The sequence below is a fragment of the Macaca thibetana genome, chromosome 9 (assembly GCF_024542745.1).
Source record: "Macaca thibetana thibetana isolate TM-01 chromosome 9, ASM2454274v1, whole genome shotgun sequence".
In the NCBI taxonomy this organism is placed as follows: Eukaryota; Metazoa; Chordata; class Mammalia; order Primates; family Cercopithecidae; genus Macaca; species Macaca thibetana.
This window is the reverse complement of record NC_065586.1, coordinates 88,763,576-88,778,843: the sequence shown is the minus strand read 5'-3', so window position 1 is coordinate 88,778,843 and position 15,268 is coordinate 88,763,576. Positions and strand designations below refer to the sequence as shown.

Here is a 15,268-nt window from a genome sequence, read left to right as displayed (position 1 = left end):
GCCTTGGCCACCACTGATCCCATTCTGTCCTAGAGTTTTGTCTTTTCAAAAATGTCATGTAACATAACTCATATGGTATATAACTTTATTGTATATGATTTTTTCACTTAGAATAATACTTTTGACATTCATCCATATCACTGCATGTATCAATTCCCGTTTAGTGCCCACTAGTTCCATTATATAAAACATACAATAATTTGTTTATACACATGGATGTACCACAATTTATTCACTAGTTCATAGACATTAAGATGTCTCTAGTTTTTGGCATTTATAATAAAGCTACTACAAACATTCACATATGAGCCACTGTATAAAGATGCATTTTCATTTCTCATGGATAAATAACTAGGAGTAGGACTGCTAGGTCATAGGAGAGTACGCTTAACATTGTAACAAATTGCCAAACCATTTTCCAAAGTGGCAGTATAATTTTATATCTATTAGAAGTGCATGAGAGTTCCACTTGATTCATATCCTCATCAGCACTTGCTATTATCAATCCTTTCAATTTAAGTCATTCTAGTAAGTATGTAGTGGTATCTTATTGTGGTTTTAATTTGCATTTCCCTGATGAAAAAATTATACTGAACATCTGCTCATGTGCTTATTTGCCATCAGTATATCTTTGGTAAAATATCTATTCAAATCTTTTGTCCATTTTTAAAACTGGTTTATCTATCTTCAGTTACTGAGTTATACAACTCAGTTGTATAACTGTAAAGTAATAATGTAAAGTAATTCTTTACATATTCTGGATAAAGACCCTTTATAGACATGAGTTCTGCAAACATTTTCTCCAAGTCTGTATCTTGCCTTTTCCTTTCCTTCCCCCTCACCCCCCCGCCTTGAGATGCAGTCTTGCTCTGTCGCCAGGCTGGAGTGCAGTGGCACGATCTTGGCTCACTGCAACCTCCGCCTCCCAGGTTCAAGCGATTCTCCTACCTCAGCCTCTCTAGTAGCTGAGACTACAGGCACATGCCACCACACCCAGCTAATTTTTGTATTTTTAGTAGAGATGGGGTTTCACCATGTTTGCCAGGATGGTCTTGATCTCTTGACCTCATGATACGCCCGCCTTGGCCTCCCAAAGTGCTGGGATTACAGGCATGAGCCAGCCTTTTCATTTTTTTAACAACATCTTTTGAAAAGCCAAAGTTTTAGATTTTGATGTTCAAATCATCTACTTTTTTTCTTTTATGGCTCATGCTTTATGTATCTCACATAGAAAAACACTGTAAATACACTGTAGAATATTGTAGAACCCAAGGTAATAAAAGATTTTATTCTTTGTTTTCTTCTAAAAGTTTACAATTTTAGCTCCTACATTTAGGTCCATGATCCACTTGAATTGTTGAAAGAGGTAAGTCAATATTCAGTTTTTGCGTATCGATCATTTAATTCTCTTGCAGTCAGAGGACAGACTTTGTATGATTTCAAGCTTTTTCTATTTTTTATTATTATTATTATTATTATTATTATTTGAAACAGAGTCGCACTCTTGTCGCCCAGGCTGGAGTGCAATGATGCGATGTCAGCTCACCGCAACCTCCACCTCCCAGGTTCAAGCGATTCTCCTGCCTCAGCCTCCTGAGCAGCTGGGATTACAGGCATGCGCTACCACGCCTGGATAATTTTTGTATTTTTAGTAGAGATGGGGTTGCACCATGTTGGCCAGGCTGGTCTCAAACTCCCTTAGGTGATCCACCTGCCTTGGCCTCCCAAAGTGCTGGGATTACAGGCATGAGCCACTGCACCCAGCCCAGCTTTTTATATTTGTTGATGTTTGTTTCATGGCCCAGAATATGATATTGGTGAACCTTCCATGTGCACACGTAAAGCATGTGTATTCTTCCATCTGGGGTGGAGTATTCAATAAATGTTAATCAGATCAAGATAGCTGATAACAGTTTTCAGATCTTCTATTCCTCTTTAACTTTGGTGTTCTGCAATTTAATTACAAGGTTTCTAAGAGTGTATTTGTTTTTATTTAAGGTACCTGGGATTCCTTGGGCTTGACTATTTCTCATTTGTCCCAGAAAATTCTTAGCCATATGGCATCAAATATTCTTCAGTCTCATTTGCTCTATCCTCTTTCTGAAACTCCAATTAGATATATGTTAGACTTCTCTGTATCCCTCATATCTCACTTCTGTAATTTTTCCTTCTGTCTCTTTGTGATGCTTAGTTCCATATAGTTTCTTCAGATTAACTAAGAGAGAATTCATCAACTGTTAAACCTATTCATAATATTTTTATATTAACTTCAGTTAATATCTATTTAATTTCTAGATATTCTACCTGATATCTCTTCACATCTATTTGGTCATTCTTTATAGTTTCTGTTCCCTATTTATATTAGCAAGCTTGGCTTTTATTTCTTTAAATATACTAAGTAGCACTATTATATACTCCATGGCTAATAATTCAAATATCAAGTCTTTTAGAATCTATTTTTGTTGTTAAAATTTCTTATGATTCTCACTCATTTGGTAATTATTTCTGACTGTGAATTGCTCATTTTAACTCTGGAATGAAGGTGCACAAATCTGTGTTTGCTTCTGCCAGGCACCTGGAGATAGTATCAGGATGAAAATACTTTAAAAGTTGAGCTTGAGATGTCTTTGACTATCCAAGTATGATGAATTTGGGTTGCAAACACAAGTGGTAACAAACTCCTTGTTATGAATTCTCAGCGGGATTTTTTCTCTCGTTCACTCAGCACTAAGATTTGAGATAGGTAATTTTCTTTACAGTATTTGCCAGAGGGAACAGAAGGATTTTTAGATGGCTTTATCTCTAGTTCATCCTAATAATGGGGCTTTAAATCCTCTGGAGTCTCAGCTTTACAAGGGAGACAATCTCTTATTAGACACCTACTTTGGGTGGGCTCTGGGCTTAGCCCTCTGTACCCAATGTCCTCAAAACTCATGCTTTCCTACTCACCAGATGCTCCTAGGATAAAAGCTATATTCAATGTTTCATTAAACCTATCTGCATTTCTGCCTTCATTTGGGTTTTACTGTTTTGATTGTTTTATAGTCAGATGTAGTGAGGTATAAGTCACATACAATAATACTCTTTAATATTCAGTTTCTATGAGTTTTACAAACACATCTACTAACTATCACCACAACCAATATATAGAACAGTTCTTTATTCACTTAGTTTCTGGTCTTTTTGTTTGTTTGTTTTAAATGTCTATCTAGCATCTTCAGTTGTATTTTCAGTGGGACAATTAATCAAGGTACATAATCCACTACATTGTCAGAAACTAATTATCATTCCCTGATATTTTACATATTTCTTGTTGGTCCTTTTTTTTTTTTAATTCACTATCTATCTTTTCTAATAGAATGTAAGTTCATGAGAAAAGGGACTTATCTGTTTGGTTCACTGTTGTACCCTTAGCACTTAAACCAATGTTTGGAAATGGTAGGTGTTCAATAAATATTTGTAGTTGAATGAATAGTGATACATGCTCTGATGAAATTAAAACAGGATAAGGGGATAAAGAGTAACAACATAACCAATTCACGATATCCCATACTTACCATATTCGACTGGGGTTGCAATACCAGTCTTGCTTGTTTCTTTCTTTGTTTTCGATAATAGTTTTCAAATGTTTCCTCATCACCCTAAAATAAAATCAGCAGAGTAATGAAAAATACACATATACACACACAACTAAAACAGATACTTCTTTACTTCTGTTGGGGCAACAGAGTAAGACCTCATCTCTTTTTTTTTTTTCTTTTTTTTTTTTTTTTTCATTTTTCTTTTCTCCTCAGATTCCTTTTTACCATGAAACCCCATATTTAAAAAAATATAAAATATATACATTCTAACTTAATTTTAAAAAACACTGTCTAATATGGTATGTTTTACTTTTATCTTTGAGATTATAAGGCTTTAGGTGTCATAGTGGGTTTTTTCCCTTGGGGTGAAATTATCATAATCAGTACTTAACTGATGCAAATGGCCTAACTATATCACATATTTTGATAATGAGTAAACCCAAAAGTACATTTTTATTGGAAATAAATATCTTAATAGAATGAGTGAGACTTTTTTCCCCCATTAATAATACACTTTCTGGTTCAAATTCTGACCTGCAGACTTAGGGCATTTGATTTTTTTTTTTTTAAAAAGTCCACCCTAAAACCTAAAATCTAATTAGCAAAGCCAGTACTCATTTTCAAACTAATAAGTCAAATCGTACTTAGTGTCTCTCTGGAAAAGTCTGACTCCCAAGTTTCACTTCAAAAAAAGTAAAGATGAGGCTGAAATCAGAGGATTGCTCGAGGCCAGGAGTTCACGATCAGCCTGGGCAACATGTCAAGGTGTCTCTTTAAAAAACAATTTTTTTTAAATTAGCCAGGCATAGTGGCATGCACCTGTAGTCCCAGCTACTCGGGAGGCTGAGGCCAGAGGATCACTTGAACCCAGGAATTCAAAGTGGCAGTGAGCTATGATCTCACCACTGTACTCCAGGCTAGACAAAAGCGAGACCCCATCTCTTAAAAAAAATTACATCATGAAAACCACTGAGAAATTATGGGTTTACACCATAATTTCACCAATGCCAGGCGCATTGGCTCATGCCTGTAATCCCAGCACTTTGGGAGGCCGAGGAGGACAGATCACTTGAGGCCAGGAGTTTGAGACCAACCTTGCCAACATGGTAAAACCCTGTTTTGTCTAAAAATACAAAAATGAGCCATGCGTGGTAGCACACACCAGTAATCCCAGCTACTTGGGAGACTGTGGCATGATAATTGCTTGAACCTGGGAGGCAGAGGATGCAGTGAGCCAAGATCACACCACTGCACTCCAGCCTGGGCAACAGAGCAAGACTCTGTCTTAAAAAAAAAAAAAATTATGGGATTACAAAAAGCAGCCAATATTATTTAAACCCAGTGTGATTGTTTTGTGCATTCACACATCTTAAAATCAAGATAATAAATCAGTTTCTCATTACTCATTCTATTTCTCATTACTTAATTTACAATAATGCAATGTAATATACACCTGAAATTCTAAGCTTTTATGAAGTAAGGAGCATAATAAACAATACTACATGCTTTCCATTAACATGTGGACATACATAAAACTCTGTTGTTCAACTTTTGGAAATAATCAAATACAACCAAGTATAAAAATCAGGGATATAAAAAAGAATAAAATAATGTTTTTTGGAGCAACTTGCATGGAACTAGAGACCATTATCCTAAGTGAAGGAACTCAGGAACAGAAAACCAAATACTGCATGCTCTCACTTATCAGTGAGAGCTAAGCTATGGGTATACAGGAGCATGTGGGGTATAAAGCTATAATGAACACTGGAGATTCAGAAGTGGGGTGAAGGATGAAAAAAAATCACCTACTGGGTACAATGTACACTATTCAGGTGACAAGTACACTAAAAGCCTAGACTTCATTACTATACAACTCATCCACATAACCAAAAACCACTTGTACCCCTAAAGCTACTAAAATAAATACAAATACATAAATAAAATGCATTCCTACTAATCAATAAATCAAACAATAAAATCAGGCATAACTCCATTAATTTCATTAGATATGATGATCATGCTTTTTCTCGGTGTTTAACAAAAGAGAATAGTATATGCTGCTAAAAATGAATAGCCAGGGTTTACTCTAAATATGAATTAGAAAACATTAAACAATTGGACTTAGACTTATGATAGCTAAACAGTTTTACCCTCTTCAATGAATCATAATGTACATAAATATGAAAAAATAAGGTTAGCCAGTATAACTCAATTTTTGGCAGCCCCAGAAAACACTCCATTCATGTTTAAAAGATACAGCTTTACTAACCCATGTCATTTGGCTGTTTAAAGGTGTTTTTCTTTACAGCAAATGATACATCCTAAGGAAGAGTATTAAGATTGGCCAAAATCATTGTTTACATTTAAACACATAGGACATAGCTTTAGCATTCAAAATTCTCTGTGTTCTCTTTGCTGTACTCTCACAGGGACGCTCTCTTAAAAGCAATATACTTGCTGTCAATAGCTACGGGGAAAAAGAATAGGTCATTAAAAGGAAACTATCATTATTCCTACCTATGTCATTACTCCCTACTAAGATCTAAATTCAGAATATCCTACCACAGGACAAAATATACTGTTTCTAACATGATTTTACCCTTAACAGAAATTTGTGCAAAAATGGAAAGGAAGGAACTCCTAATATAGTTCCTTGATTAAGAAGTAAAGGAGACTTCTCCTTTATTTGGCACCCTGGAAGTTTTTACACCTCAAGACAATGCACCATGGTAGTACTGAGTATCAGTGAAGGGTATCATTTTCATTTATAAAGTAAACATGGTAGCCTTCAAAATGGCCTCCAAAGATCCCCACCTCATGGTATTCATACCCTTGTGTGGTCCTCTCCCACAATGCACCTGAGTTAATCTATGTGACGAATAGGATAAAGCAGAAGTAATGATATGTCACTTCTGAGATTGTGTTATGAAAGGAATTATGGCTTCCATCTTGGTTTCTCTCCTGGATGACTCCCTCTGGGGGAAGCCAGCTGCCATGTCATGAGGACTTTCAAGCAGCCTGGTAGACAACCCATGTGGCAAGGAACTGAGGCCTTCTACCAACAGCCATCATAGAGGCAAATCCTCCAGTCCCTGTTAAGTCTTCAGATGACAGCAGTCCTCACTGACATCTTGACTAGAATCTCATGAGACCTGTAGCCAGAACCACCTAGCTAAGCCACTCCTTGACTGCTAACCCTGTGAAATAATACTGTTTGTTGTTTTAAGGTAGTGTGTCATTCAGCAATTGATAACTAATATGGTCAGTATCTTAGGTAGCTGTCCTAGAAATAGAATCTGAGATCAATGATAAACTAAAAAAATGTTCAAGAAGGAAACTTTTCAAGAAGTGAAGAAAGTAAAAGGAACAAGAGGAAACCAACCAAGGGTACCATCTCAGGTAAAAAAATTGGGTGCCTGATTCCACACTGCAACTTTAGAGCATAAGTTATACCTCAGTGTTGTCCTAATCTAGGCAAGGAATCTAGGCTTTCAAACACCATATCCACAAACCGTAACTGATTAATCTCAACCCTGGTAATCTGATGTGGGGTAGCTTCTAGCTGAAAAGGGACCGAAAAGAATCTGAGCAGAGCCCCAATAGTAAGAAAAGAACTATTGTGAAGACAGGTTGGGGTTCCCAAACAGATCATTTTTAGAAAGAAAGCTATGGACCTAGAATTTATTTCCCTAAAGTTTCTAGCCCAGGGCCCCTTGGAAAGCCTTCATATACCCTTAAAAACTCCTAGGGCAGCAATTTGCACACTATATTCAGTATTCATCAGATAATTAGGAAATTAACTCATTCAATATTCAGTATTCTAAGAAAAATGATCCCTAAACTCAAAGTTTAGGACACAGCCAGCTAAGAAAAGTCAGATAAGCTCTTAGGACTTCTCAAAGTCTGAAAAATAATAAGCTACAATAAGCTACATTGTGAATATTGTGTGTAGCATTTTCCAAAGAGAATCCCTTGTTTTGAGATTATACCTATTTTCCTTTCATGGAATACTCATATTTTATCAAATAGAGTAGGATACCTTAGGATTTTGGACATAGAGCTTTTTTGGCTAAAACAGACTTATAGTCAACAGTCCTTGGAATCATACATATTAATGTAACCCTTTTATAATAACCCCTTTAACATTTACTGCCTGCTATTTTATACCGGGTCCTATACCAAGCACTTTTATCATTTATATTGACTCTAATACCCAACATAGCCTTAGAAATTGTTAACCATATTTTGCAAATGAGGAACTCAAATAAGAGTAGTAATTTTCCCAATGCTATAATGCTGGAAAATGGGAGAACTGGAATAATGAGTAGAAGGAGGAGGACTTGTAATAATACTAAGAAATTAGTGGCTGGCCACGGTGGCTCATGCCTGTAATCCCAGCACTTTGGGAGGCCGAGGTGGGCAGATCACCTGAGGTCAGAAGTTCGAGACCCTGTCTCTACCAAAAATACAAAAATTAGTGAGGCTTGGTGGCGGGCACCTGTAATTCCAGCTACTTGAGAAGCTAAGGCAGTAGAATCGCTTGAACTCAGGAGGCAAAGGTTGCAGTAAGCCAAGATTACGCCACTGCATTCCAGCCTGGGCAACAGAGCGAGACTCTGCCTCAAAAAAAGAAATTAGCTTTACCAAATAATTTTTGGTCATAAATACCAGCCAGAAGTTATCATGCTAATGAAAGTTTATTAAATTTATAGCATAAAACAGTAAGACCATACTGTAAACTCCACCTCTACAAAAAATACAAACATTAGCCAAGGATGGTGGCATGAGCCTGTAGTCCCAGCTACTTGGGAGACACAAGTGAGAGAATCACTTGAGCCCAAAGAGGTCAAGGCTGCAGTGAGTTGTGATCATGCCACTGCACTCCATCTTGGGTGACAGAGCAAGACCCTGTCTGAAAAGAAACAAAAAGAAAAGAAAAAACAGTAGCACAAAGAAGAGGGTATTAATATAACTAAATTGTTTTAAAGTAAGATGTTAATTGCAATCCTCAGAGCAAATACTAAAAAAATAGGCCAGGCTAGGTGGCTTTCACCTGTAATCCCAGCACTTTGGGAGGCTGAGACCGGTGGATCGCCTAAGGTCAGGAGTTTGAGATCAGCCTGGCCAACAAGATGAAACCCCATCTCTACTAAAAAAAATACAAAAAATTAGCTGGCCATGGTGGTGGGTACCTGTAAACCCAGCTACTCGGGAGGCTGAGGCAGGAGAATCACTTGAACCCAGGAAGCGGAGGTTGCAGTGAGCTTGAGAGCATGCCATTAGACTCCACCCTGGGCAACAAGAGCAAAACTCTATCACAAAAAACAAAAAAACAAAAAAAAAACAAAAAAAAAAACGGGAAATGACAAAGGAAGTGAAATGGTACATAAGAAAATATCTATTTAATGCACAAGAGGGTACTAATGGAGGAATAAAGGAACAAAAAAGATATAAGACATGTTGCCGGGCGCGGTGGCTCAAGCCTGTAATCCCAGCACTTTGGGAGGCCGAGACGGGCGGATCATGAGGTCAGGAGATCGAGACCATCCTGGCTAACCCCGTGAAACCCCGTCTCTACTAAAAAATACAAAAAACTAGCTGGGCGAGGTGGCGGGCGCCTGTAGTCCCAGCTACTCGGGAGGCTGAGGCAGGAGAATGGCGTAAACCCGGGAGGCGGAGCTTGCAGTGAGCTGAGATCCGGCCACTGCACTCCAGCCTGGGCGACAGAGCGAGACTCTGTCTCAAAAAAAAAAAAAAAAAAAAAAAAAAAGACATGTTAAAACAAATGGCGAATATCATAGCAGACATAAATCCTACCTTATCAGTAATTATGTTAAATGTAAATGAATTAAACACTCCAATTGAAAGGCAGAGATCAGCAGACTGGATTTGAAAAAAACAGCCTGAACTATGTGTTACCTACAGGAGACACACTTTAGATTCAAAGATACAAAGAGATTGAAAGTAAAAGGATGGAGAAAAACATGCTATGCCAAGAGTGCTCAAAAGAAAGCTGGAGTGGCTATACTAATTAAAGCCAAACAGACCTTAAGACAAAAAACATTATGAAGAAAGATATTTTATTATATTTTTTAAAAGGTCAATCCATCAGGAAGACATAACAATTATAAACATATATTCACCTGCCAACAAGGCCCTAAAAATACATGAATAAAAAAACTGGCAAAACTGAAAGAAAAAATGGACAATTCGACAGTTATAGTTGAAGACTCCAATACTTCTACTTTCAATAACAGAACAGGTAGAAGACGAACAAGGAAGTAAAAGACGTGAACAACCCTATAAATCAACTACACCTAAGAGATATCTATAGAACACACCACCTAATAACAGCCAGATACACATTTTTGGTGTTTTAGGGAGTGGTTGGGGGGTGGGTAATGAGTATTTCTGGAATTAGGTAGTGGTAATGGTTGCGCATCCTTGTGAATATGCTAAAACCACTGAATTGTATACTCCAAAAGGGTTTTTTGGTATGTGCATTAGATCTCAATAAAGCAGTTATTTTAAAAAAGGAACATTAAATAAAAAATAAGAGCAATGTAGTATGGAATACACACATAGAAGTAACTTATAAGGACTGTGATGCAACAACAGCACAAACGCAATAGGGAGAAATGGAAGTATACTATTACAAGGTTCTTAAAATAGACATGAAGTGGTATATCACTTGAAATTACACTATGATAAGTAAACAAAAAATATAAGTGCCTTACACACAGTGGATATTTCACAAATAATTATGTGAAGATTTTCAGCATATGATCAATTTTTAAGGCCTAAAATACATATATGCCTTTTAAATAATATAAAGCTATATATACATAAATATAAAACATACTTACCAAAACAGAATAAATGTGCAAACATCGATAAACAGGTGAAAAATCAACAAGATCCTGAACAGTTAAGACCTGAAAATTAAACCATTTTAAAAAAAATTACAGGTCAAATCATTAGACCACCATTAGATAATGTAAAGTTAAAGACAGGCGAAAAGATTAATGAACTTTGTGTTAGAATATTTATTCAATTCCCCCATAGAAAGCATATACTATAAACACAAAATCTTCTTTATTTTGTTTTGGCATTTCTTCAGCAGTTTATTCTTTGTAGTATGTTTATTATCACTGTTGACTGTTTTCAATTTAAGATAACAAAGGAGAGAAATTGCATATTTTTAATATGTATGACAGATTAACAGAAAATTGCTATGGATAACTAGATACCTCATTACTGTTCTGGGTAAAAATGAGACATAGATTTTTTGATTTAGCTATAGACAAAGTTCCCGTTCTTATGCAGCTATATCATATGATCGGTTATTATTGCACTGAATTAAAGACACTATCAGTATTATTTTACGGACCGCAAAGAAAGAAAAAAACACTACCACTTAAAACTATAACACCATCAACTTTAAGATGTGTCCTATATTCCGAAATGTTATATGAAAAAAAAAGGCTTATAATTGATGAAATGTAGTACTATAAAGTTTCTCAAACTTGAGAAATACATAAACCCTTTTTAAAGGAACACATTTGTACTCACGTGAATCTCCAGGGTGAACTTAAATTATTTTTAATATAATACTGCTTATTAGGAAAAATGATAAAAACAAAATGAAGTGCAGTATAGTAGTAAAACAGATCTGAGAGAACAGGGAAACAACCAAGCTCCTCTAAGAGTACAGGTCTGGGGGTAAGGCATGATGGTGATGCTCTCAGCAGGAAAGATATACAGAACAGGAAGGGGAAAATTGAAGTAAGAAGACTAAATGGTCTTTTTTCAACATTCTGAACCTCAAAGGAGAAAATAACACAGAGGTCCTCTGAATATTAAGAACAAAAAAGCAGATGTCAAAAATATTTATTTAATTTAAAGGGACAAAAAACCTAGTAATAATTTCAAGGGACTAATCAGGACATACTAATTCCACATTAGGAAGGCATTTAACTGTTTAATGCTGTTCATTTGTCTGTATTCAGTACAATAGCAGACATTCACTACATATGCATATATATACATACAAACACACATACACATACATGCATACATATTCACACAAATATATTACATATATATTACATATATTTGTGTGAATATGTATATATGTATATATGTAATATATATGTAATATATTTGTGTGAATATGTATATATGTATCACCCCATCCTCAGATATACAGCAGAAATGTACATAGTGGCTGGGTGTGGTGGCTCACACCTATAACCCCAGCACTTTAAGAGGCCAAAGTAGAAGGACCACTTGAAGCCAGGAGTTCAAGACCAGCCTGGGAAACACAGCAGTTTCCCATCTCTATAAAAAAATACAAAAAAATTAGCTGGATATAGTATATACAGGAATGTGCCTGTAGTTCCAACTACTTGGGAGGCTGAAGCAGGAGAAGCATTTGAACACGAGAGTTTGAGGTTACAGTAAGCCATGATTATGCCAACTGCACTCCAGCCTGGGTGACAGAGTAAGACCCTGTCTCAAAAAAAAAAAAAAAAAGAAAGAAAGAAAGAAAGAAAGAAATGCACATAGTAAACACTCAGCTGTTCATCCATTCACAAATGCAGTCATGAACACAGTCATATGGTTCAACTAAAAGTTCTTACTGTATCCCAATTATGTCCTTAGAAAAAGAATTTAAAATATCATTGGCAAGGCAAAACTTATAAATTAATTGGGAATAACTAGGTTCCTATGACAGTAGCTAAATTTAAAAAAAAAAAATTTGAAGAAGATGATAAAAGGTAAGTTCAACAGAAGATTTTGTGGAGATAATTTATTTTTTTGGAATGGGGGTCTCACTCTGTCACCCAGGCTGGTGTGTAGTAACATGATCACAGCTCACTGCATCCTCAACCTCCCAAGGCTCAGTGATTCTCCCACCTCAGCCTCCCAAGTAGCTGGGAATACAGGCACTACACCTGGCATTTTTTTTGTATTTTTTTGTAGGAAAGGGGTTTCACCATGTTGGCCAGGCAGGTCTCGAACTCCTGGCTCAAACGATCCGCCCACCTCGGCCTCCCAAAGTCCTAGCATTACAGGCACGAGCCACGGCATCAGGCCCTGTAGAAAAAACTTTCAAAAGCAATAGGATGCCGGGCATGGTGGCTCACACCTGTAATCTCAGCACTTTGGGAGGCTGAGTGAGAGGATAATTTGAGGCCAAGATAATTTGAGTTCAAGACCAGCCTTGGTAACACAGTGAGACCTCTGTCTCTATAAGAATTTTTTTTTTTTAATTAGCCAGGCATGGTGATGGCATGCTTATAGCCCCAGCTACTAGGGAGACTGAAGTGGGAGGAACACTTGGACCCAGAAGTTGCAGGCTGTAGTGAGCTATGACTACACCACTGCACTCATGGGCAACAGAGTGAGCACTATCTCTTAAAAAAAAAAAAAAGAATGAGAGAATGAATTTGGATATAGAAGTTGAAAGAAAGAAAATATTTAAGGATAATTTTAAGGTTTCTAGACTTACTAGGACTTTTTATTCATTAAAAGACTTTAATCGTATTAGAGTTATTTTGTAGTATTTCAGCACCAACTTTTTAAAAAGGTAGACTATCCAGAATTAGGTCAAATGACAAGACATTACGACAAAAATCTGACAACAAGTAATTCAAATATAAGTAATTGCTATAAAAATAATTAGATTTGGGCGCAGTGGCCCACACCTGTATTCCCAGCACTTTGGGAAGCCAAGGTGGATGGATCACCAGGCCGGGAGTTCGAGACCAGCCTGGCCAGCATGGTGAAACCCCATCTCTACTAAAAATACAAAAATTAGCCAGCCAGGCGTGGTGGCGCACGCCTGTAATCCCAGCTACTTGGGAGGCTGAGGCAGAAGAATTGCTTGAATCCAGGAGGCAGAGGTTGCAGTGAGCTGAGGTTGTGCCACTGCACTCCAGCCTGGGTGACAGAGCAAGACCCCGTCTCAAAACAAAAAAATTAGATTTACACTTTTACTACAGATTCCACTACCAGAGATTTACAAATATAATCTACAATATATCGTGTTTATCTGTAAATTATCTAGCCTAACATTTCAGATGACTCCATTGCCCTAATAGCTCAGTACAGTCTGATTGACTTTGTCAACTTGAAATAAAAATATATAGAGACAAATTTCCAAGCAAAAAAATTTATTTGAGAATAAACAAAAAAATAGGATTACAATCCAGGACATGCATAGACCAGGGTGGTCTCTGGCATGTCTGGAGAACAAAGAAGGTTAGGGTTTTATTGGGGAAACAGATTGTTATGCAAATTGTTTTGAAAGAAAGTTCACTGGTGAGTGTCACTAGTTCCTAGAAAGGACTTGTAATTTTGGAGTTATGGTTAGGCCTTACAGTTTTGGATTGACCTTGTGAGATAGTTGTTTGTTTTTTGTCTTTTTTTTGAGATACAATCTCACTCTGTCTTCCAGGCTGGAGTACAGTGGCACAATGTTGGCTTACTGCAACCTCCGCCTCCTGGGTTCAAGCAGTTCTCGTGTCTCAGCTTCCCAAGTAGCTGGGAGTAGAGGTGCCCAGTACCATGCCCAACTAATTTTTATATTTTTAGTAGAAACAGAGTTTCACCATGTTGGCCAGGCTGGTCTTGAACTCCTGCCTCAAGTGATCCACCCACCTCGACTTCCCAAAGTGCTGGGATTACTAGTGTGAGCCACTGTGCCTGGCCTGTTTTGAAACAGATAATTGTTCACATATAAGTGGCTAGCTGTCTTTGCAAGGCTGATGCAGTAAGCTATGATTTCAAAAAATTTATTGTAATAGTTCCTGATACCAGGCAAATCGTCCATGACAGCCCTCCCTTCATGGCCTTCTCAGCCTCTATTTTGTCAAAGTTTGACACACATGATTCCATTTTGACTCTGACAACTTTTACAACATAAATTCATTTTGCATATGGGAAGATTGAATCACACAAATGTACATGACAATCCAAAAGAAAAAAAATTATCTAATAATAGAAAAGAAAGAAAGAAACCCATCACCTCCTCTTCATTCTCATCCTCTTCTTCAAGTGAATGTTTCAATACAGTTTCATTCCTTTCCTCTGGAATCCTATCATGATTTATATACATATTCTTCCCAAATTTCATTTTATTTTGTTTCTGCAGAGAAACACTGAAGGTTTTCTGATGCTGTGCCTATTTTGAAGAGACAAAAATTCAGATTATTTCAAAACTGATTATGGTCAAAATTGGTTCAAAAAATTTGTTCATAGTTGTTTTTTATCTTTTTAATGTCTGTAGCTATAGAATCTATAGTGATGTCCCCTTTCTCATTCATGATTTTTGTCTTCTCACTTCCTTTTTAAAACAAAAACAAAAACAAAAACAAACAAACAAAAAAAAACAGGGTCTCACTCTGTCATCCAGGTTGGAGTATAGTGGCACCATCACAGCTCACTGCAGCCTCAACCTCCCCAGGCTTCGGTGATCCTCCTACCTCAACCTCCAGAGGAGTTGGGACTACAGGCATACACCACCACACCCAGCTAATGTTTGTGCTTTTGTTTTTGTTTTTGTATTTTTTTTGTAAAATGGGGTTTTGCCATGTTGCCCAGGCTGGTCTCAAACCCCTGACTCAAGCAATCCACCTGCCCCGGCCTCCCAAAGTGCTAGGACTACAGGCGTGACCCACCAC

The 15,268-nt window shown here is 37.0% G+C and overlaps 1 protein-coding gene across 8 annotated transcripts in view; it reads right to left on the bottom strand.

The window, feature by feature from the left end:
• Positions 1-15,268, bottom strand: part of EXOC6 (exocyst complex component 6) — a 213,587-nt gene that overhangs the window by 128,866 nt on the left and 69,453 nt on the right. For all 8 annotated transcript variants that reach the window (XM_050802774.1, XM_050802781.1, XM_050802773.1 and 5 more), the window contains 3 exons: positions 14,614-14,769; positions 10,448-10,516; positions 3,558-3,641 (listed from right to left, as the gene is read on the bottom strand). In XM_050802774.1, the coding sequence (XP_050658731.1) occupies positions 3,558-3,641; positions 10,448-10,516; positions 14,614-14,769 (309 nt within the window). The remainder of the gene's footprint in view (positions 1-3,557; positions 3,642-10,447; positions 10,517-14,613; positions 14,770-15,268) is intronic.